The sequence below is a fragment of the Pleurodeles waltl genome, chromosome 6 (assembly GCF_031143425.1).
Source record: "Pleurodeles waltl isolate 20211129_DDA chromosome 6, aPleWal1.hap1.20221129, whole genome shotgun sequence".
Taxonomy (NCBI): domain Eukaryota; kingdom Metazoa; phylum Chordata; class Amphibia; order Caudata; family Salamandridae; genus Pleurodeles; species Pleurodeles waltl.
The window spans coordinates 854,798,688-854,822,027 of record NC_090445.1 but is presented as its reverse complement, the minus strand read 5'-3'; the positions used below and the strand labels follow the sequence as shown (position 1 = coordinate 854,822,027).

At 42.6% G+C, this 23,340-nt stretch overlaps 1 protein-coding gene and 1 long non-coding RNA gene across 6 annotated transcripts in view; one reads left to right on the top strand and one right to left on the bottom strand.

The window, feature by feature from the left end:
- Positions 1 to 6,152: 6,152 nt before the first annotated feature.
- Positions 6,153 to 22,340, bottom strand: LOC138300338 (uncharacterized). The gene is made up of 3 exons (XR_011204911.1): positions 22,273 to 22,340; positions 20,619 to 20,697; positions 6,153 to 6,242 (listed from the first exon to the last, which is right to left on the bottom strand). It is a non-coding gene; the product is annotated as an uncharacterized lncRNA (long non-coding RNA).
- The window catches only part of LDB1 (LIM domain binding 1), a 363,831-nt gene continuing 362,005 nt past the window's right edge, over positions 21,515 to 23,340 (top strand). For 3 of the 5 annotated variants that reach the window (XM_069239591.1, XM_069239590.1, XM_069239588.1), the window contains exon 1: positions 22,003 to 22,240. In XM_069239591.1, coding sequence (XP_069095692.1) covers positions 22,216 to 22,240 — 25 coding nt within the window. In that variant the 5' untranslated portion in view covers positions 22,003 to 22,215. Of the gene's footprint in view, positions 22,241 to 23,340 lie in introns of all 5 variants that reach the window. The other 2 variants (XM_069239589.1, XM_069239587.1) reach the window with 2 other exon arrangements.

Below are 23,340 nucleotides of genomic sequence, written 5' to 3'. Positions count from 1 at the left end.
TGATTCCCTGTTATGCCACAACGAGTGGGTTACTCTTAACCGGTCAGGCTTAGAGAAGAAACATGTATAATACTGCTATGCTGTTTTTTTCACTAAGTTATTGTGATCTGGATTACTTTTCCAGAACCTATTCAAAAAGACTAATATCCCCTTTAAAAAAACGTATGGGGCCAATTTAGAGTATGGTAGTGGGAGTACTCTAATACAATGGTGACAGAGTGCCCTCCCTGCCAAACTCTTGCCCCCCTGCCAAATTTAGAGGGTGGGTCACTAGGTTTAGGCTAACAGTGCAAATTGTAAACTGCCTGCGTAAACCTTCCTGTAATGGTCCTATGGAGTAGGACCTTTCGGAAGTAAGCCAGCTGACCACCAGCCCTAATTAGAGGAGGCAGTCAGATTTTTTTTTACTGTCCATCACTACCACTATCGTCACACCATGGGAGAAGCCTCCCAGTGCGTGGAGATCCTTAGTTTTATATTTCTCAAAAACAAACTCCCATTTTGTGAGTTTGATTGTGACAAATAAAAAACCTTTCCAAACGTTTGAAAGTCGTCCGACATATTTCGCGGATCTGTCTGTCAAACTTTTCCTACATTAATGAAAACTGCCATGTTGGGAGGTCCTGCCAATGTATAAAGTTCTCTGTGGGGCCAGCAGACACATCTAAATTTGGCGGGTGGAGTAAAGGCAGGGTGGCAGATATAAAGTCCTCTGCCTTCAGTCTATCCACCAAATCCTAATTCAGACAGTAAGTCTTTTTTTCTCTCCACCTCAGAGCCTAGGACTCTATTTTCAAAGTCATCTGTCAGTCACTGATGTTGAGTAGTACTATAGGCAGTCTACCCATAAAAGGCACCATTACACATGGATACTTCCAGCTATCAAAATCTGTTTCAGGGGGTCTGCACCCAGATAGAACAACTGGTCAAAGTCTGATGCCACTAGAATTGTATCAAAATTAAATTAGATGATATTTTATAAGCCCCCTTGTACGTACGGCTCAGTTAGACTTTCAAAGCCCATCAACAAGCACAGATATGAAACACATTACCAAACCATTCAGGAACAATAGACATGCTGTGCCCCACACATCTCCCACAATTTAGCCAGAGGTAATGGGTATTGTATGATAGCCAGAGACTGCATGATTTTATATACATATATATACACACACACAAACATTCACACACTCACGTGTATGAGTAGATATATGTGAGTTCTGGAGCCCCTTTCCCCAAAGATGGACAGAAAAAAGAAATCTGCAGCAAGAATATTTCAAAACACATTAATAAATATCAATGCATTCTGGTGAAAATTATATGAAAATAATGGTCATTGTGGAAAGGAAAATAATGGTAAAAAGCAAAAATATGATAACTGTAAATAGAAAGGTCAACATATTAGATGTGATCATTGAATCAAATTATTGATGGAATCAATCTGTATTGAATTGCCTCCTTTCCTAGGTAATAGCCTATGTTTGTTTTAGCACTAACAGTGCTTTGTAAACAAGTTTCTGAAATTACCTTTTTACACATATAAATTTCTTTCACAATCGTTTTGATTTTTGACACCAGATTTTATTGATTTTATCATTTTAACAGTGTACAAAAGAAAACAAAGGCAGGCACAGTGTTCACAGTCAGATTTACGTAAGACAACTGATAATACACAATCATACCGTGTGATTCAGTCCAAGCATTAAAAACTCCACCACTGACGCCAATATTTTTTTATGATTCTGTGGACAGCCCCTTGCCGCATATATGAACTCCTTCATTTTGGCACACCAACCCACCCCCTTAACAATCAGCCATCAGCAGGGGCATGGTCGGACCCCACAACAGGGCAATGTACTTCTTCACAATTAGTGTACCCACCCTCACCAATGCCCACTTAGCCCGCCTCCCCCGAAAGTCCTCCATCAGCCCCAAAAGGGCAATTCATGCAGTTTTCGCTGTCGAGGGTCTCAACTCCCATGTCACGCTGTGGAAAACAAACTCCTAACATTGGGCTTTAATAGGGCAGGTCCAGATGAAGTAGGTGGAAGTCTACTGCAACACACACAGGAGGATGAGGGACACCTTTGGGCCCTCCACAACAGCAACAGGATCAGATACATATTACGCAAAGAATTAAGTTGAATCAGTGGTAACTTGGAGGAGATACCCAGGTCTCTTGGTGCCATGAGGGCTTCTCATAATTCCCCATATTCCAAAGGGCCTACCCAGGCTTCCCAGTTGGCCCTCAAGGGAGTGAATAGATCAGATGAGTTAATGACTAGCAACTTATATGTGCGGGACACCCCACCCTTCCCCAACCCTCCCATCAACAACCTATCTTCTAGTGGGCTAAATTCAGAAGGCATTCCAATAAGGCTCTCAAGGGTCGACAATGTATGTCGAAGCTGGACGTATCTCTAAAACAGAGGTTGATCCAGATGGGACTCTACTTTTAGAACTTTAACCAACTTCATGTGACTTCTTTGTCAAACATCCCTCAGTTGAGATATACCAATGAGGTTCCATTTATGAATGCCCTCCAGCTGCAGTTGTGCCCATCCATCACCATATCCAAAGGGGAGCCTGCATTGTGATCTTTCTATCCCAACTTGTCCATCAAATGGGTGCTCTCTGTACCTGAAAAGATACTTTTGTCAATTTTGGGAGTGAATCAGGGAGAGGAGCCCCATAAAGTATGCTCATAATAGTATCAACTCCCTAAGATGGACACCTCCAACTTAAAGGCAGGGTCATTCCACCCTCCCTGGAGCCAATCATTTATAATGATAAGCTGAGTGGCCCAGTAATATGAGTGTATTTCTGCAACTGCCATCCCTCCATCATATGCAGATTGAGTACATTTCTTGAACGCTATGCAGGGAACTTTTTTTAACCCACAAGTAGGTGAGCAATGTGCCCTGGGTCCCCTGAAACCACTTCCTGAGAAATACGGGGTGAAAATTCTGGAACACACATAGAAAGCGTTTTAAATCCAGCATTTTAAATAAAGCAGCTGTATCAAGGATGTTGAAGGGGATTCTAGCCCACTTCCTGAGTCTATTCGCATTCTAGTCATAAGGGGGAAGTAAGTTGAGGGACCACACCACTTCTAGCAGTAAGGTTATGTATATGCCTAAATACTTAAAACTCAATCGGCAAACAGGAATTTGGAGCTGCCAATCAGCGACGTCCATGGTGCCCAGTAAGGCCACCAAGAAGGACAATTTACATGCAGACCAGAGTCCTGATCCCAGAGATTAAACATTTGAAGAAGAAGTGGGCCTGGGCATTCCGGTTGAGCCACAAACAACACATCATCTGCATGTAATGCTATAGGGTCTTCCAACCCTTTTCCCCAAGGGCGTCACAACACACCCATGATGCAAAAGCTTTATCACTAGCGTGAATAATAAAGGAGACAGTGGACACCCCTGTAGGGGTGCCCCTTCTTATAGGTTAACGGGTAAGAGAGTGTGCCATTGTCCAGTTGATGTTTTTCAGTCTGCAACAAGTGACATAAGTTTCCCCCATTGTTTAGACATATTTTGGCTGAGAAAGCAAAAGAGAGCACCAGCTTTCACCAGTGCATGTTCTTCTCTGTTTGCTTCTTCAGTGGTCCCTACGAAATCTGAAGATCTTCTCTGTTGAGATGCCTGTGCATCTGTCTTATATACAACTTCTCAGCATTATTATGAGAGAAGAAGGCCCTGTGATCTGTAGTGTGAGTTTGGGAAAAAGAAACATGCTAATTTATTTTGCATAGTTGCCAGAGTGTACCCTACTTTATGAATCACACTAATAAATACATATGGGCTGTTTGTGCACTATCACCTACATGTATGCATCACACTATACAATGAATGTAAGCAATTAAATAATAAGCAAACCGTGCATTTATAATGAGTAAATAAATGCCATGGGTGGCTCAAAGGCATGAAAAAATGCAAAGTACGTGATAGAGGTATTTTGATGAATTTGCTTATCTTTGCTGGTTTTATTTTCCTTTTACCTTGCTCATACGTCATTATAAATAGACAGCAGCTTTTTGTATTGGTATCTACTGACAGTCACCCCAATGCCTTACACTTGTACCTATAGACCTGTTTAAATGCCATACAACACATTAAAATGCAGCGTGATATCGTGTTGGCAATATAAGAAAAGTACCACAATGTACCAACATGTTTGATACTAGCACAACTTGCACTAACCACTGGAATTTAATAAACTTAAAGCGGAAATCGTGTCTAATACAAAAAGTAATTTCACTAGGTCCACACAACTTTGTGTGCATGTGTCGTTTAAATGTGACACCAGGGCAGAGCAGTTCCAGAGCAAATAACTGGGAAAGACAGTTTTTTATTCAATAACTAAAGGGAGAAGAGACCCCTCTGTTGTCCTGAGTAAAGTTACCTTGAGAGAAGGGCAGGTTAACTAGTTTAAGACGGATATGCTCTCTCTGCTGCCTAACGAATATGTTCAAAAACAGATATTTTTACAACAGCAGAGGATCTCCGATTGCTAGGCAGCTATAGTCCCTCACCTGGTCCTCAAGGACAAAGTGATCACCTGTACAGTGACAATGGAAGCCCTGAGATGTCTGGCTAGTCAAGCTCTGCGCCTTTGGTAGAAACGCAAGTGTCTTTTGTCTGGGTGATATAGCAGCATATATAATCATAAGGACTTGACCAGTACAAATGTCATCTACTTCGAAGAAGGCCTACTGCGATGTTCTTTGAAGCTCTGATTATGATTGCTGAAGGGCCTACCTATAAAAGTTTAGGAAAAGCAGGACAACTCTTCTGAACTTTGTTGTGTAATGTTATGTAGTTTTTCTAAAGCGCTCATACCCTATAAAGTTTCCTTGCCATTTTGACACCCTTGACTTCAGAAGAACATGTGAAAAAAGGCTGAAAAGTTATGTTCTTTCAGAGTGCTGATTGGCAGGAACTTGCAGAGCCAAGCAATGGATACCATGAGTTGTCCTGACTGCTGCTGCAATCCTTTGGATACTCTTCAATGCACAAAAACAGTAATTGAACAAGAGCAACCCCTGTGACCATCCAATGACCTTGCATCATCCACCATCATCGCAGAGAAAGCAATTATTGCGGCAATGTGTGTCAAGACTTTATTGGAAATTGTCCAAGATGTGCTCCCATTTGAGACATCTTTGCTCCTGAAGGCAAACATCAGAAGGGCTGAGGGTAATTGCATCCTGCTCTCCCCTACACAGACTACTTCCACCCAGGGAACACTTTGCATTTCAAGCCTTCTTCACTACAAACACCCCACTGCCCAATCCATTCAGGGTTCTTCTGATTCAACCTGCACCCTGCAAGATTTTTCCCCACAAACAAGAGTTTGGTGATCATTACAAATATAGCAGAAACAATGCAGAGTAGTAAAAATGGTTTGATTTCAGGTTAGCAGAGAATGTGTGCTCCACAGCTATAACAAATATTTCTGGTATTACGATGAGCTGCATTTTAACAAATGGAGTCAATTCTGTAAAATGTACATCTCGAAGTAATATTGTACATGTATCCAGCAGCGTTTTCGTACCAGAGTGGGTGTGCAGCAACAACGGCAGAGAGTTTTCAAAGATTATTCCTAAAAGGACGAAATGACTTCTTAATATGGTGCTAATAGCTATTGGAAACAGCATTACGGGCGGGGCCGTGCACCATATTTACAGGGCTGATCCTCAAATGCAGCCTCACCCTTTAGTTAGAGTTCTAGTTTTTACCGTTTGGCAGCCTCGCCCTTATAGTTTGACTAACAAACAGTGTACATAATAACTAACACTCAGCCATTGCTCTCGAGCCTTTTCTGCATACACTTGCATTGTCCCCCTTTAATAAAGGTTTATTTTTTGATTCAAAATATGTTTTAAGAAAAACGAAAACAGTGGTTTGATTCTAATAAGGGTATTTTTTTATCCTTATTGTTAATTTTGCATTATAGACACTTCTTGTCAGTAGGTTTGTGAATTTTCTTGACTCCCCTTTATGGGCACATTTTTATCATATTAACTGTTTCACATTTTGCTTGTGCTTGCTGTATACTTAGCACCTTCTCCAGCTACCAAGAAGACAACCAATGGTACCTTGGAGACTTGTGTTCACTTCTCTCCATGGATAGTTGAGTCTTGGGTGTTAATGAAGCTTAGTTACAGCGGTCATCCTTTCTGTCTTCTTCCAGCCAGTCACTTCCTCCCACCTCTCATCAAACGAGGACTGTAAAAAAAATCTCATCTGCCTAAAACGTTCTGTAACTTTTACATTGCCTTATCAACCAAAACCATTTTTTTTTATTTTGATAGCCTGTAAAAGGTCACATCTTGCTGTAAAATACTGCATCAGGAAGCAGCAACTGGCTACATTGGATATAAACTGGCAAACATTTTGATATGATAGCAATGTCAAACACTGCATGGATAAATATGGTCAAATATTTGTTTTTATTCCTTCAGGAACGTCTTAGATGTCTCTTAAAGAAGTCTGCAAATGCTTTTGAAGAAAAAAAAATACCCTATGACTCACAAAGCTAGCGCAAGGGGATCAAAACTGTCAACGCAGAGACAAGATACAAATGTTCATGTTTGCATACATAGGGGTCTAATCCAGGTCATGTGATGAAACCGAAACAAAGACCTTACACTAGTACAGGATCTGAAGTCACAGGAGAGTGTACAAGTGATTTTCAAACTGATACAAAAATATGAACATTAAGCGCTGAGCAAGCAAGTAGAAAATTCCTCACCTACCGTACCAGGAACAAGATTGAGGCCTTAAATGTAAGTAAGGAGCACAAACTTGGTATCATTAGTTAGCACTGAGCAGAAAGATGGCTGCCACTGTTACAGTTAAGCGAAGGTAATATTTTACAGTTCAGAATCTTAATTTTGGGTTAGGTTTGTTCCATGATTCTTTGATTCGGAAGAGCCTGTCTCCCAAGCGGGATGCATTCATCCACGGCAATTTTATTTTGATGGGAGAATCTTCTTTTTGTGTTGAGGTGTGTGGAACCCAAGCTCTTGTGTTCAATATACACAGAGTTATGGGGCAGCCTAGGGTGACCGCCTGTCTGTTAATGCACCGACTGTTCATAAATTGAGGCCAATGTCCGTTTACCGTTGTTGACTTAATAATGGACAACATTTGTCCATAATTTCAGCAAAGATTCACTTTTAAAAGTATACTTTGATGCACGCTTATGTCTTCACCAGTTCGTTGCTAGGTTCACACAGGAAGCAGACCCATGCAGCAGTCTAGTCTGGACTGGACTGGCCCCCCACTGTGAGTGGGCGCGAGCACAGAGGCAGACTGCAGGAAGTGAGACAAACTGCATACGCTCCAGGTTACCCACCCATCTCCAGCGGCAGCAACATGTGCTGCCACTGTCCTGCCTCCCGCTGATCGCCCCATGTGTTCGGAGAGGGCTGAGCATGGGCGCCAGTTAGGGGTCACAGATGCGACCCCTGGCTTGGCCTTTCCTACCCTTGCCACTGCCTTTGCCACCCCTGGCCTCAGAGGTGGCAAATTAGTGCCAGGAACACTGTGGCAACTCGTCTTTATGGAGGTCAGCTGGGGCTCCACTCTCTTGGTTTTCTGTCAATTTTCTATCACACTAACAGTGAATATTAACATATTGTACACCATTCGCTGGAATATGCCCTTCCAAGGCAGCTGAGGAAAGTAAAAAGGCTTTCAAATGTATTTTATGTACATGCTTGCGGATCAAAGCATGTTTATGTGAGAGAAAGCATATGTAAGTGTGAGTTTGTGTGTATGTATAAAGTATGTGTGTGTGAGTGAAAGTGAAGGCCAAAAGGTGTGTGATGTCACTTCTGCTACCCCTGGCAATTCGGTGAATTGACATCCGTGGGGATGAGACATTTAAGATAGGAGGATGCTGCAGACTTGGTATATGGACATTTTGCATTTCTCCCTAACTCTGTAAGCGCATGGCTGCACTTTCCATGATGAAAATGTGGAGTGGATAAAGTCAAGGGGCAAAAGTTGGTGCTCCGGTGTTGCTAAACCCCTGCACAACCCCAGCCCTTTTTTGATGTAAATGTGTCATACACTTGTAGGCACAAGAACCTCTATATCAAATATCTTCCCACAAAACAACATCTAGGACCCGTAGTGGTGTAATACCGATACAGACTTTGGTTCTCCCCGACTGGAACCTTTACTAGTAGGTTGTTAAACTCATGCAATATTGCTGAGCCATTCTGATAAGAATGACAGGCAAAAGGGCTCTTTTCAATAATTTATGAGAATTAATATTGCAAATACAAATTAAGTGCCATAAGTAAATTACCAGTATGGCATATACGTCATAAGTACAAGAACACAGTACAATTCTCAATTAAATTCTGACATAGGCTTGGCTTCTAAGATAGCGGGTCTCCCTCTTACTACGAGAGCCACGCTCTTATATAGGATTTTAGACAAAAGGGTTACATACATTTGGAGGGAATATATCATTCTCGGGATTTGAGCCAATTAGAAACTTTCACCATAGAATATACTCAGTGTTGTGCAATATTGAGATTCATCCTTTCTCACAGTCACGACTACACAACTGGCTGATACTTAGAAAACATGGTCTGGGACAGCAAGCACCATCCTAGATTCACAGTAACACAAAGGTTTATCTGAGAACACTTTCAACTCATACAAATGAAACTAGTCGAGTTTTATTTAGAACAGTAATCAACAACATTCATCACGTCACGTTTGTGACGTTGAGACAAGACGGAGGCCAGTGTATACACAAGCTAGTGTTTGCATATGCTCAAATTAGGATTCTCTCTTTATTAACAAACAATTATAGCTCACACACACCTGTTAAAAGGTAAAAATAAAACAGTGAGCTGCTGGCTAACAAGCCTGCTGTTAAGAACTTTCAGCAATATCCAGCCTCTCATAAGTTCAAACTTAGTGGAACCTACTGAGTATTTCATTTCCAAAATCGATTAAAGAACTGCCAATGATGGTAGGTAATGGTACAGCACGTGATGCCTTCTAGATGCAAACTATAACAGAGAGGTTGACACATTTTGAATGCAAGGGCACTGCGTGAGTTTAGTGATAGCAAGGATACAACGGGCAGGTTCATTTTTATTTTTCTCTCTCATTTTCAGTGAGGGGTATGGGCTCTTACTGAGCAAGCCTAAGTACTAGACATCAGCCATCAAACTATGTGATGGTGGCTTGCCATTTGTTCACCCACTTTGAACTGTGAATTTCCTTGCTGGACAATGACGTGTCAGACTGGTACCAGAGGTATGTATTTTTCTTTTAGTGCCCTGTGGTGCTGGAACAAAGGGGGTGAGCCTTTGAGGCTCACCGCCAGGTGTTACAGCTCCTGCCTGGGGGAGGTGATAGCATCTCCACCCAGTGCAGGCTTTGTTACTAGCCACAGAGTGACAAAGGCACTCTCCCCATGTGGCCATAAGATATGCTGCAGCCCTTAGAGACCTTCCCTGGCATCAGGGCCCTTGGACTTACCTGGATGCCAGGGTGTGCCAATTGTGTAAACAAAAGTACAGGTTAGGGAAAGAACACTGGTGCTGGGGCCTGGTTTGCAGGCCTCAGCACACTTTCAATTCAAAACATAGCATCAGCAAAGGCAAAAAGTCAGGGGATAACCATGCCAAGGAGGCATTTCCTTACAAACATACATTGGCTCCCTTTGTGGCATAATAAATAGATTGATAACAATGCAGGATGGCTATGACTCCACTGTTACTCATTAGACAAAGCAAATTACCTCTTGATCCCAACAGCCACATTCAGCTGCTGGATCATGGATAAAAAACCAGCATACCCAATAGCTCTACTCTTGCTACCAAGCTGCTGCCGATATTAAATAAAACACATCCTGCAGCTTTGGGAACATCAACAGGTCTGGCCTACACCTAAAAGAAAATGCAAGCTTAGCCTAACGGCTTTGTCCACGCTTGTCTGGGTACCTTGTTGCCACAAACTACAAAGAGAGTCTAGGCCAGGGCAGCAGTTAGCTTTGTGGGTAAGAAGGGGAGGTGTGAATGTCCATCCAATTCAACAACGACCCCCTCCCCCCACGCCCCTTTGCACCAGTATACTCTTGTATCCACTCACTAGCACAGTAAAACAGCTCTCGCTAGAAGCAATGTTTCTCGACCATTTTAACAAATTTCCAATTAGTGTTCCTTTTTCATTGACTGGAAAACTGCAGGTTTGAGGCTACGCGTTTCGTCTTAATAGAAATGTGCAAATGATGAAGACCAACTCCGTATTCTAATGGAGAGGATTCTGTAAAAAAGAAAAAAAAGCAGCCACAATTTCCGCTGTGTTGATAATAGCTCTCTGGGGGAGTGGGGGGGGGGGAGAGAAAGAGAGAAGCAGAGGGAAGAACGCACCAATAAAGTTCCCATTAGCCTCAAAGCAGAAACATCACCCAGAGTCCTCCCAAGCATGATGCTGGCCCAGTTTAACAGCGGGTATTGGAGGGGGAGGGAGGGGGAAGTCTGCAGTTCATTAGCCCTTCCTTCTCCAGTGACTGCAGGGCCGAGGGCACCTTTGGGGAATCGCAGATGCTGAGGAGGGAAAGCGGGGGAAGAGAGGAAAACATGCCCAGCCGAACGAGGTGGTTGGGAGCAGTGGCGTCGTGCACTTTCCCTCTGCCTTTTCCTCGTGTGCAGCTTGTTCTCCTCTCCCCTCCTACAGCCCCCCACCCCACCCCAAATCCTTTGTCATGTCGGCTGAGTAGCATGTGAAAGAATGCAGTGTTTTAAAACACACTTGCTGCTGTAGTCTGATTCCTCTCCGGTCGTGCACCCAATGGAGTCGGGTTTCATCACTCCCCTGAAACCAAGAAGTTCACGGGCAGGAGCGCCAGCAAAGCTGAAGCAGGAAGGGGTACCCGGGCCTGGCCCAGGCTGCTGATCCAAGCCCCCACCTTCCCGGCGTCCTTCTTTAGCACCGCACTCTGCGTTGCTTCTAAGCGCGTCTCATTCGCAGTAAAATGACTATGAGGCCTACAAGTCATTGAGGTCAGGTCAGCGGTAGATTTTGTGTCGTGTATGTCGCCGAAATTAGTTTGTTTACCCTGCATTTTCTACTATTACGATAATGATCTTGTTCTTTGGGGGAATTCTCAAAACCTCAACAGGAGCATTTTCAATGCTGTCAAGGGTCCGCAGGCACAACCAACCCTTCAGAAATATTTTTTAACATGGTGCGTCATTCACTGACACAGGTTGTGATCTTGGGCACACATATTCAGTGAACACGAGCACAGTTTAGAAACACGTGCGCCAGCCGCCAGGAAGGGGGATAACATGAGATATCAGACTGTGTGGCATGTCCACCACCTACAATATCCCATTCAAAGAAATTGTTCCATAGGCCTTTCTGAAGTATTGAATTGATAATGTTGGGCTGGAGGGTCTCCCAGGTGTAAATGAGCGGGGTTGTGACAGGGTCTAGGGGCCCTGGCGAGAAGTCACAGCTCGAATAAGACCTGCTGCTCTTGCTTGCTAATGTAGTGGGGTGGCCGCCCCCCACCTACCGGAAGCATTTTACATAACCAACTGCATCTAGTTCTCCATCTGGACAGCTCAAGCACAGCCTAGTTTGAGGCCTTTGAAAGTGTAGGACTCAATTATTGATGCTTGAAGATGTTACAACCATGTTGCAAGGGATTCTGAGGCTCTATTTATTATTTTTCAGGACCGGAGGCTCCAATTATGCCGTCTCTCTCTTTACTGACCAAAAAACAGCATCCAATCAAATAACATATAAACAAAAAACTACACATCCCATGATGCTTAGTATAAGGTCATATGGTCCAATCACTAACCACAACCTTTGTCCATAAATACAATGACCTGACAGTGACAAAGATGTCACTTCCTCTTTCTTTGCTGCTCCGCAGCAGATATGTACCATTTCTTTATTTCTGTAAATTTTAGGGTTATTATGTTGTTAACACGTGTATATTTTATTGCCTTGATATTAGCGACGCGATTTCGGTCACTCGATTTCTATTTTTAGCACTTCCCGCACTGTCAAAATTTCGGCGCGTGCCGAATTTTTTCATGCCCCCTTTTTAGTGGAGCGGGAGTGAGCTACACGGTGTGCGCGTAGTCTTTCCTTATTGTTTATTACTCGCATCTTCGCGCATTGTTCACAATCCGATCTCTCCAGTTTCCTTCTTCTGGGAGATCGGCTTGTGTGACTGCTCGCGCTGACTCACAGGCCCGTTTTGTGCTTCCCCCTTTGCTCCCTGATGCCCAGTTGTTCAGTTAAACAACTTGGGCTGTAAAACATACGAGGCTTGGCTTAGAGTTCTTCACAGGCTTCTCCCTCCACACTCTATTGGGCTTTATTCTGCCTGTTAGGGGTTTTTGCACTCCCCCTATTTATAGCAAATATTAAAGTTAATATTATTCCATTTCATCATTTTTCCTCTTCTACTACATGGCTCAATGGAGTGATCATGAAGCAGGGTACTACCATGAAGAGATTGGTAACCAGCTTGAGGTTAACCTAGTGGAAGCCCTTGATTCTAGGGTTCAACAATCTGTTAATGATGCCCTGGTGAGAGCCTTAGGATCTTTTTCAGGGCAACTTTTTGATTACACTCGTTCTCGGGGTTGGCTTCAAGGGCAACAACCGCAACCTGAAGAGGCAAAATTAAGGTCCCAGTCTAACTCTAAGAATTTAGAAGGAACTAGTGCGGTTTCTGATGACTTACATGCTGACGCTTTTGATAAGCTGCGTAAAAACGAGCTGCTGAGCACAACTATAGCTCTAAAAATGATACTTCCTTTTCTCCATCCTCCTCAGATAAGGATTCCTCTTCTAATGACTCCAATGACTCGGATGCTCCAGGTCCCAGTAAAAAGTCTAAGGAACAGGCTTCTCCTCTTCATGTCCTAGATTTCGACCCTACTGAGATTGTGCACCCCAGAGTTTCCAATTGGGTCCCGTCCCCTGAGGTGGCACAATATGTCCAATCCAATATTAGACGGAGTTTTGATAAGGAGGTATGGACACACCTTCAGGAGGAATGTCCTAGACCAGATCTGGATGGTAAGGTATCCGACACTCCTGAGATTGACCCCACTATGGTCACGTTCATGAAAAAATTTGCGAAAGATACTAAGAAGGGTTTGGATAGGTCCTGGCATCTCTGCCAGGATAAACTTCTTGACTTAACGGGTCCTTTGACGAAGATTCTTGATATGGCCTTTCTTGCCAGAGTCAGTAACTCCTGTGGACACGGATGCGCCGAGTGGCTGGGCCCAGAGAGCCATTTGTCAGCTAGGCAATACTAATTATGCTATTTCATCAGAACGCAGGAAGTCGATTCTCATGCAAATTGATCCTAAATTGTCTGATCTAGCTTCTTCTGAGGCATGTCCCCCTGCGAATGGTCTTCTTTTTGGATCTTCCTTTATTAAAGAGTTGGCCAAGTTTTGTTCTACCTTCTCTTCCCTGGACAAAGCACAAATGTCCCTTAAAAAGGTGTTCAAGCTAGGCCTTTTTGTCAGGGCCGGTCGTTATGGAGGTTGTATGCCTGGCCGAGGAACTTTCTCTGGTCCTCAGAACTACTACCCCATGAGGGAGAGGAGGTTGGTATGGAGACCAACCAAACTCCACCTTCTACCCTACTCGCTCCAGAGGAGGTCGTCCCAGATATCGCAGAGGATCTTGTAGGGGACAACAAGGAGCAATCCAAGAACCAGGTTACTAAGGTGAGCATTATTCCGTACTCTCAAGTGATTCTTGGGGGCAGAGTGGGATTATGTTTAGAAAATTGGAAGAAGTTTTCTGGGGATCCTTAGATTCTTCAGACAGTTTTGGGTTTTCATCTAGAGTTTGTCAGTACTCCCAAACAACTAATCCCACGCTTCCAAAATATTTTTCCTTTGCAGATCAAGCCTTTATAGACATAGAGGTTCAGGCCTTGTTGGACAAAGTAGCAGTACGTTTTTCATCCCTTCACCCTTCCGGGTTCCTCAGCCCCATTTTTGTAGTAGACAAAAAAGGGGGAGGTCATTGTCTAGTCTTGAATCTAAAGGATTTCAATTATTGGATCTTGTACAGACATTTCAAAATGGAAGGGATTCTCATGTTAAGGGATATTCTATTAGAAGGAGACTAGATGGTCCGCCTGGACCTAAAAGATGCTTATCTTTCAATTCCCATCTTTCCCCCACAGAGGTGATTTCTGCAATTCCTTTGGAAGGAACACTGCCTAGAGTTCAATGCGCTTCAGTTTGGCCTTTCATCAGCCCCCTGGTGCGTCACAAAACTGTTAAGACCAGAGATGGAATGGCTGAGGACCAAGGGAGTCTGATTTATCATATACCTGGATGATATTTTACTGATGGCTCAGACTCCCCAATCCCTTCTGATTCATTTAGACTGGACCATCAGCCTTTTACAGGATTTGGGTTTCCTTATCAATGTGCAGAAGTCATTATTGAAACCGACTCTGGTGATAGGATTCCTGGGATTCAGGATAGACTCAGTCCGCTCTCAACTAATTCTCCGTTCTCAGAAAATTTGCAACATCAAGAGGGAACTGAGGTCTGTCCTGTCCAGCCTGACTTTATTTTTGAGGAACATTGCCAGAATAGTGGGCTTTCTGGCTTCTTCGATTCAGGCAATCTTCCCAGCCCCATTTTATTATTGTGCTCTGCAGAGACTCAAAATCAGACACCTGCAACAGGGTCTGAGTTATTCGGAGCAGATTCCTCTAACCGTCGAAGTGAAGTCTGAGATTCATTGGTGGCTCCAGCATATGGAAGCCTGGAATGGCAGGGCCATTTTCGGCTCTCACCCGGAAGTGGTGATCGAGTCTGATGCCAGTCGTTGGGGGTGGGGAGCCTGTTGCGGCTCTCTAGTGACAGGACGACGATGATCGAACTGAAAACAGACTCTTCATATCAATTGTCTGGAGCTTCTAGCGGGCTCATTTGCCATGAAGAGTCTCTCCTCAGAAGACAGGCTGTTGCATCTTGTTGATGATGGACAATTTCTCAGCAGTGAGATATGTCAACAAGTTGGGGGGGGACGAAGTCCAGGATCTGGCATTACTGCCTCAATCAGCGTCTGATTATCCTAGCAGAATATCTCCCGGGAGATCAGAACACAATAGCGGATTGGAATTCTAGATATCTGACAGATTCCAGCAACTGGAAACTTGACCCAGTGATTATCTTTCAGATAATCAGGGAGTGGGCCTCTTGCGAAGTGGATCTTTTTGCCTCTCGCCTCAACTTTCAGTTTCCAAAATTCTTCAGTTGGCGACCAGATCCTCTGGCACTTCTGGATTGGTCTCAGATTCGGGGGTATGCATTTCCTCCTTTTCTGATGATTTCCAGAGTACTGTCTCAGGTGCAGAGACAGAAAGCAGAGATTATATTGGTGGCTCCATTTTGGAGAGCTCAATCTTGGTTCCCAATTGCTCTACAGTTAGCTTGTGCTCCCCCGCTTCTCATTCCTCCTCGTTGGGATCTTCTCTTGAATCCGGAGGGCCTTCAATATCCACTGATCATATCAGAGAAACTGACTTTTCTGGCTTGGATGGTTTCAGGTCGAGATGGAATTCCCCAGGCCTTTCACAACAAGCTGCTGACTTCATCAAGCAGGCTTGGGCCTCAGGCACGCATAAAAGATATTCCCCAGCATGGCGCAGATGGAATGGTTGGTGTGATGGAAGGAGTATTAATCCCGTGGAATAAAATATTGAGCTGATTGCCAATTTTTGGGGGGGATTGGCAGGTTCAGGTTTGGCTTATAGAACTATCAATTTCAGATCAGCCATCTCAGCTGGCCATGTTCATATCGATGGTAGACCTGTTGGTGAACACCTGCTAATCTGTAAATTGATGAGGGGTATCCGTTTGTCAAATCCTCCTCAAACAAGGTATTCTGTGTTGTGGGATGTGAACATTATATTGAGATTTTTAGACTCTTGGCCTGTCAATAGATATCTGTCTCGTAAACAGATTTCAGCAAAATTTACCATGTTATTATGCCTGATTTCCTGTAAGAGGGTATCGGATGTCAAAGCGCTGGATTTAGCTTGCAGGGTGTATTCCCCTGAAGGGGTTACCTTTACTATTACCAAAAGGACAAAAACTAATTGCAGGTCAGTAACTTATCCAATGTATCAAGATAACTCGAAATTATGTGTAGTTCAATGTTTGAAGGATTATAAGGTGGTTACAGAAGAATTTAGACAAAATGTTAATGGTCAGTTATTAATTTCTTTACAAAAACCTTTCAAACCAGTTACGTCAGCCACTTTATCTAGATGGATGAGATGGCTAATGAATTAAGCAGGTATAGATACCAACCAATTTGGAGCTCATTCTGTTAAAGGGGTTATGGCCTCCAAGACGTATGCTTTAGGATCCCGTTTGGAAGACATTATGAAGGCAGCTGATGGTCTTCTGAGTGTACTTTTCGTAAATTTGATTATAAACCGGTGGTAGATGTTGCTACTATAGTAATGGAACAGCTTTAAACAAGCATAATCGGAGCCTCCGGTCCTGAAATACAATTTAAAAAAAATTCTAGCTTATGCGTCAAAAAATTTCAATTCTATTAAGGACACGGAGGCGAGGATTATCCCTGCATTGAAAAGTATTTGTATCTTTTATTCAAAATATTTATGTTAAATTGATTGTATTTTGATAGTATATGTTACCCACCCGTGTTTTATATTAGATGGTTTTCAGTGATATGGACTATGTTAAGTCGGCAAGATATTACCTTCCTTTGTATTATATTTATAGGTTCTGATCAGAAGACTACCTGAATTTCTTCGTTTTACGTGGTGATGAAGACATCTTTTTGCGGCTCCTTTTCCTTGGATGTTTCTGCAAGATATGGCTCCTGTTGAGCCCTGCGGGTGTTCCGAATTGGTTTTCCAGGATCAACGGCTCTACGCTTATGTAAGAAGTTTTGTTTCGTAAGCTGAGGATTATCTGACTTTGACAAAGAAAGAGGAAGTGACATCTTAGATCATTGTATTTATGGACAAAGGTTGTGGTTAGTGATTGGACCATGTGACCTTATACTAAGCATCATGGAATGTGTAGTTTTTTGTTTATATGTTATTTGATTGGCTGCTGTTTTTTGGTCAGTAAAGAGAGAGATAGCATAATCCTCGCCTCCGTGTCCTTAATAGAATTGAAAATTCTTGATGCATAAACTAGAAATTTTTTTATTCTCAGCGGGCTTCTAGGCCAGAATAGTGTTAGGAATAGCTCAGGAAGAACGGAAAGTACAGCTGAAATGAGTGAGAAGCAACACACACAGGAAGACCTCTGAAAACAGCAAGAAGGATACCGCATGATACAAGAAAGACTTCCACAACCCAACCATTATTCTGGTATGCACCGACTTTGGAACAAGGTTTCATCTTTCCATAGACTTCGACTGGGAGTATCGAATATCGACAGGACAGACTATTGTTACAAAAATAGTGAGGCACACACTATCAAAAAGCAAGTGAACAGACGGAGGTAAGGATTTTCTATTCATAACTCCACATCTACATAGTTTGAATATATATATCACTGAGGTACGTGTATGTAGATTTATGTATAGGAAACATAGAGAAACTTACCTTTCCGTATTTTGGCCCTGCGATATTGTGTGTTAACCATTTTTCTGTCCCATCGATATCCAGTATTAGATAGCCTTCCCTCCACCCTGGTCATAGAATATGAGCAAAACCTTTTTCCTCCACCCAAATTAACATGCTAACCTGGAATGAAAAAATGACTGAGAAGATGTAGTCTTACAGGAATACATTTTACTGCAACAGAGTCACCCGTTCACAGCAGGCAGCATATGGGGAGCACTGTTCCAATAAAAGTAAAAACTTGAATATGTATCCTAGATGTTTCTGACCAGTGTTTGGAAGACCAGTTGTCTATCTGCGTATCTCCTAATTATACCAAGAAAAACAAGACAGGATCTTTTCAATATGAAGTGTAATAGTGACCTAATTAGAGCTCTTTATGCTCCCTATAACGGACTGTAACTGTTATTTTACGCATTATTGTGGTATTTCACAGCATGGCAAGTAAAATGGAAATCAGTTGGATGCATGTGAAAAGAAGATCTTAACATCAAAAAACTGTTTTGGGTTAGTCTTGAAAACAAAAGAACCCTGTTAAGTCCTAGATAAGACAATGCTTTGTACAGTGGAGAACATTTGGAAAAACTAAGGAAATATCTACATTTCCCTCACTAGGAAGAGGACTGCAGGTATAGACTACATGTAATAAAATGTTAACTTGAACTTCCTTTATGCATCAATGTGTCTGGGTTGTAGTAGAATGAGAACACCATACTTCCTTCCTTTAAGTGAGAAATATACCTCTGCAGGCAAGACCTCATGGTGAGATTTCAAAACTAAAATTACATTCACACATTATATGCAAATGTACAGAGTGTAATATGGTGTTTATTACCATTGCGGAGTGTAGGAAGAGGCCATATCTCATGAGGCACTGACAAGTGGGTCCTAATACCCTTCCCTCTTTCAACTATGGTAAAAAACTGCATATTACACTCTGTGCAGCTGCACATATTTGTTTTTAAGCCATGCAGCTTTGTTAAGTCTAGTTTTTATACATAAAGGTATTTAACATGAACCAAGGTGAAAAATCACACAGGTTAAGACTTGCACTACTTGCAGATTTGTTTTCATGACAGGTCATTATAACATATCTTTTATGAGACATCAAGCAATGTTTTCTCTTGTTAGTTACACTGTACTTTGGTAATAACATTGAATGTGACCTTTGCACTGTAGTATTTAGTTCGTGAACGTGCAATTCTTAGTATAAATGTTCCACTTTTTTTTTCTATGGCCTGACACATTTATATAACAGCATTATCAGAATGGGAAACAGGACTCTAAGTCATTTTGCTATTAATGCATTTAATAACAATTTTCACATGTAAAAAAGTTGGAATCTCAGCCTGAAAAATGCCTGTAGACCAAACTTCACCTACACAAAAACTTACCAGAATATACAAGTCAACTATGAAAAAAGCTTTAAAAAAAAAAAAAAATGTACTTTTCATATAGAATGCAAAATGCTGAGTGGGTAATTAAAGAATTTTATAAAATGGTCACCGAATGTTTTGACCTAAATGCACAGAAGGAACTCTTCCATTACTCAAGGATTCTCCGGCAAATCATTACCTAATAAAAGAAAACATGTTGGACTTCTATTTAAAACAGGAAAACCACATGCACCAACCCATTTCCAACAATCCCATCCAACAGTAGGCTAACCCAGCCACTGCATTCCTTTAAACAACTATCACAAAGTGAATTTCTGGATCTTATCAAAGCAAGCAGGCCAGTCGGCTGCCCTTCTCACCCTTGTCTACCACAAACCTTCAAGAACATTCTTTTAAACTACCTCTGCTGTCCCATCAGTAAGAATAATCATCAATAACTCTTTGACTACGGCAATCTTTCCAGAAGACCTAATAAAGACAAACATCAGCCCTTTATTAAAGGAAACAACCCTGGACCCACATGCCCCCAACAACCACAGACTAATTACAGTTGGACCTTTTTGGGTAAACTAATAGAAGTTTCAGCATTCGCCCAGATGTCACAATTCAGTAAAGATAATTCAATACTTTCCGCGACCAAACAAGTTTCCACCCACAAAGAGACACAGAACCTGCCCTCATCGTCATCTGGGATGACCTTAAAAACACAGCAGAACGGTATGGGGTCGCTGCATTACTTCTCTTACACCTTGCTGCTGATGACAGAGTAGACCCTGACATTCTAGTACAAAGGCTCTACGAAGCCAGCACAGAGGGAACTGCTCTTGACTGGATCACATCCTAAATTCAAAACAGAACAAGTGTCATCCATACTCCACCCTTCTCATCCAAGCCATACTTAAGAAAAACAAGAGTCCTTCAAGGGTCTATCATCTCACCCATGCTTTTCAAAATCTACATGAAGTCATTACCAGCAATGATCAATTAATTTCAGGTCACATGCTATAAATATGCAGATTACATACATATACCTCTGAAACTGGATAGCCCCAAAGACACTGGAAACTCAAACATCTTCAGTTGCCTCAGGGCTGTTGATCAGTGGATGGCATGGAGCCATCTCAAATTGAATGCTTCTGAAACTGAAATACTCACATGTGGCGATTGGGAACATTTTGACCCACTCTGTTCCTGGCCTGGCAATCTAGAACCACCTCCTAAAGTGTCTAAGGAAGTAAGAAACTTTGGAATTACCATAGACTCCAAGTTATCAAGGAATGCCCAAAAGGACAAGCTTCATAACAAATTCATAACTCTGTTTCCAAACTACTCCTACATGTAAAGCCACAAACCCATATCACCTCTGGCTTGAGGGCCCTACATTGGTTACCGGTTGCCAGAAGATTCACCTTCAAGCTTCTTTAAATACATTTAACAAAGGAACCTCTTTTCCAGATTGGCAGCTCACCTCAAAATCCCACCATGAAAGAAAAAAGTTTGCAAATTATGGAATTCACTATCCCCCAAACGTAAAAACCATGGAGGACCTACCTTATCTTCAGAAGACTACTCAAGAATTGTCTCCTTCCTACATAACCACCACACTCAAACACTGGTGTACAGCATATCCCTGTGTATGCAAACATTTATACTTTGATTATATATATTTAAATGTGTATTTATTTGTACAGATACCTATACTATTTTTTAAAATAATATATAGCTATTTTGAGGTCTGCTTAACAAATATATATATTACTTATGTTTAAATATATATATATTATTTTATGCTTAACATGTTGGTCAATTAAAATAAAATATAAAAAAGCATAACAAAATAAATTAATAAAAAATTTAATAATTTATAAAAATACACAAATAAATTAGCTTCAAGTACATTAACACTTAAAAGACTGAACTTATACAACTTTATATTATCTTCCTTTTATATATATGTATATCCTTTCTATGTAGTTATGTATCTATATTTATCACTTTACTCCTACTGTAGAAGAAAACAAAAATTGACCCTCTTCATGCACTACACATTGGATTACATCGGTTAGGAGAGGAGATCATGACTGATGAAATAATACTATCAAATGAACCCAACAGACACAACTACATGCCAAGAGACAGTTCAAACATACACCTAAAATGTTCCATAAAAGGGGACTTGCTTCCCGAAAATCTATATGTCAGCAACTTTACTGATGTGTCAGGAGGCTCGATATTGGCATGTTTTACTCCTAGAGTGTCATCAATAATCTAATGCATTTTGAAAGTTGTCTCTCTCTTAAATTCTACTGAACCCATTGAGATAAAAATAAATTCAACTATTTGCTAAAGGAGCGGCCAACTGGAATTTCCATCGGACGGTTTTGGCCGGAAAAGGGTCACATGCCTCACCCTTGACGTGCGCTAGGGACAAAAAACACAGGGGACACGGGCTGGTGCATGAAGAAGCCTTCCCTGTGCACTACAAAAACAAAGGCTGCCAGCACCGGCGCGCGCAGGGGCTTGTGGCAGGCGTGCTTCCTGTAATGTAGTTTGCCTTCCCCTCGCTCTGTCTGTCAGCCTCGGTTAAAACAGCAGTATGGAGCCGAGAATAACACAGGCTGATGCGGTGAGCCCCAGCCCAGGACACGCGCGCACACACATCTCCCTCTGCCGTTCTCTCGTCCTCCCTGCGTTTTATTCTTAACAAACATGTCTTGCCTATCAAAAGGACAATCACCATGTCAAAGATTTCTCTCCCTTTTTTAATCTGCGTCACATGCTTGTTATTCCCTCAACCGAATCTCTCTCTCTCTCTCTTCCTTTCGCTCTCTCACTCAGGTCACTTTGACAAGCTTTCTCTCCTCCCACTAGCATTGCAATTAGCATATTAATAAACCACAGCATTGCCAGCCGAGAGAGCGAGCGAGCCACGGAGGGAGGGAGCCAGAGAGAGAGAGAGACACGCACACATATACACACATACACAGACAGAATAAAATTCCTTCTTCCTGCCTCCGCGGAGGCCCGCTTTCTGCTGTTTGGGGGGGCTTGTTTTTCCTCCCGGAGGCTGCTCGCAAGGACAGTTCATGCCAGGACCCTGCAAGCTGGGAACCCCGAACCCTCTCTGCTCCAGGCCAGGCATGTGAAGATGTCAGTGGGTTGCGCATGCCCTGGTAAGTGCCCATTTTTACCTCAATTAACTTACGATCATTTAGGAATGGGTGTGGGGCGGCGGGGACACCAAGGGTCTCCTGTCACGCCACTGATGAGGACGGGCCACTGTGGGGGGATTTTTCCTCGTCCTAAAACAGTACCTTTAGGCTATTTCTAGCTGCCCCTTTTGGGAAGTCTGGGGGGACCCGAAATACCCAGAATCCCTAAATGTCAGCCAATCAGAAGTGCCTCTGGACTTTGACCCCGGGTCTTCGGAGGCTCTGATTGGTTGGTCCTAATTTTGGGAGCTTGTTCGTTTGACCCAAGTAGAAGAAACGTGTCCCCTGCTGTGCAGCAGTACCACCGCTCCTGCACCCACTTTACTCCCACACAGAGGGAGTGTCTAGGAGTGGGGGCTGGGGTTTTTAGCCCCAGAAAGCGTTGGGCAGCGTTGCCTGTGAGCTGTGTAGCTTGTGAGCGCTGTGCGCGAACCCGTCTGTGAGTTTGTTTACATGTTCGACCGAGTTACTCAGTGTCAGGCATTCTCGCCGAGCTCCCTCACACCAGGGCTTTCAAGTTTCCTGATTCCACGCACGAGTAGCTCAGTCATCGCAGTACACTTCTTTGCTTTCTGACATTTGCAACCCTGTCTACTGAGAGAACAGGACTGCAAGTACCACAATGCCAAGGGAAATAACCTTGCCTGGTCGAGATGAGGCACTCTTGCATGAGATTTAGAAACATTAGTTTCGAACATGTTGTCACGGTGACATGCTCAAATACAATGTGGACAGTGGAAACACGACGGGGTCTTTGTGCTGTTTCATCACTTGTTTGCTTTGTTATAAGACGTTGTGAGCCACATTCACACGTTCTCCAGTTAAATCTGCGAATAGTTGACGGAGTACAGTTTTTGTGATTGTATCCTAGGATTTGTATTCCACGATGTCCCAGTATCAAATCAGCACTACGAGTCCCAGAATGCACAGACAAAAGCGTGGCTAGGTTAACTGCACATGCAATAACTTGGGAAAAGCGAAATCTCTGAGATTTACTTGTGTTCAGTGGTACCAGGTAGAGGTGGGATTTCAATTTAATACCCCTGGAAGTTCCATTGACA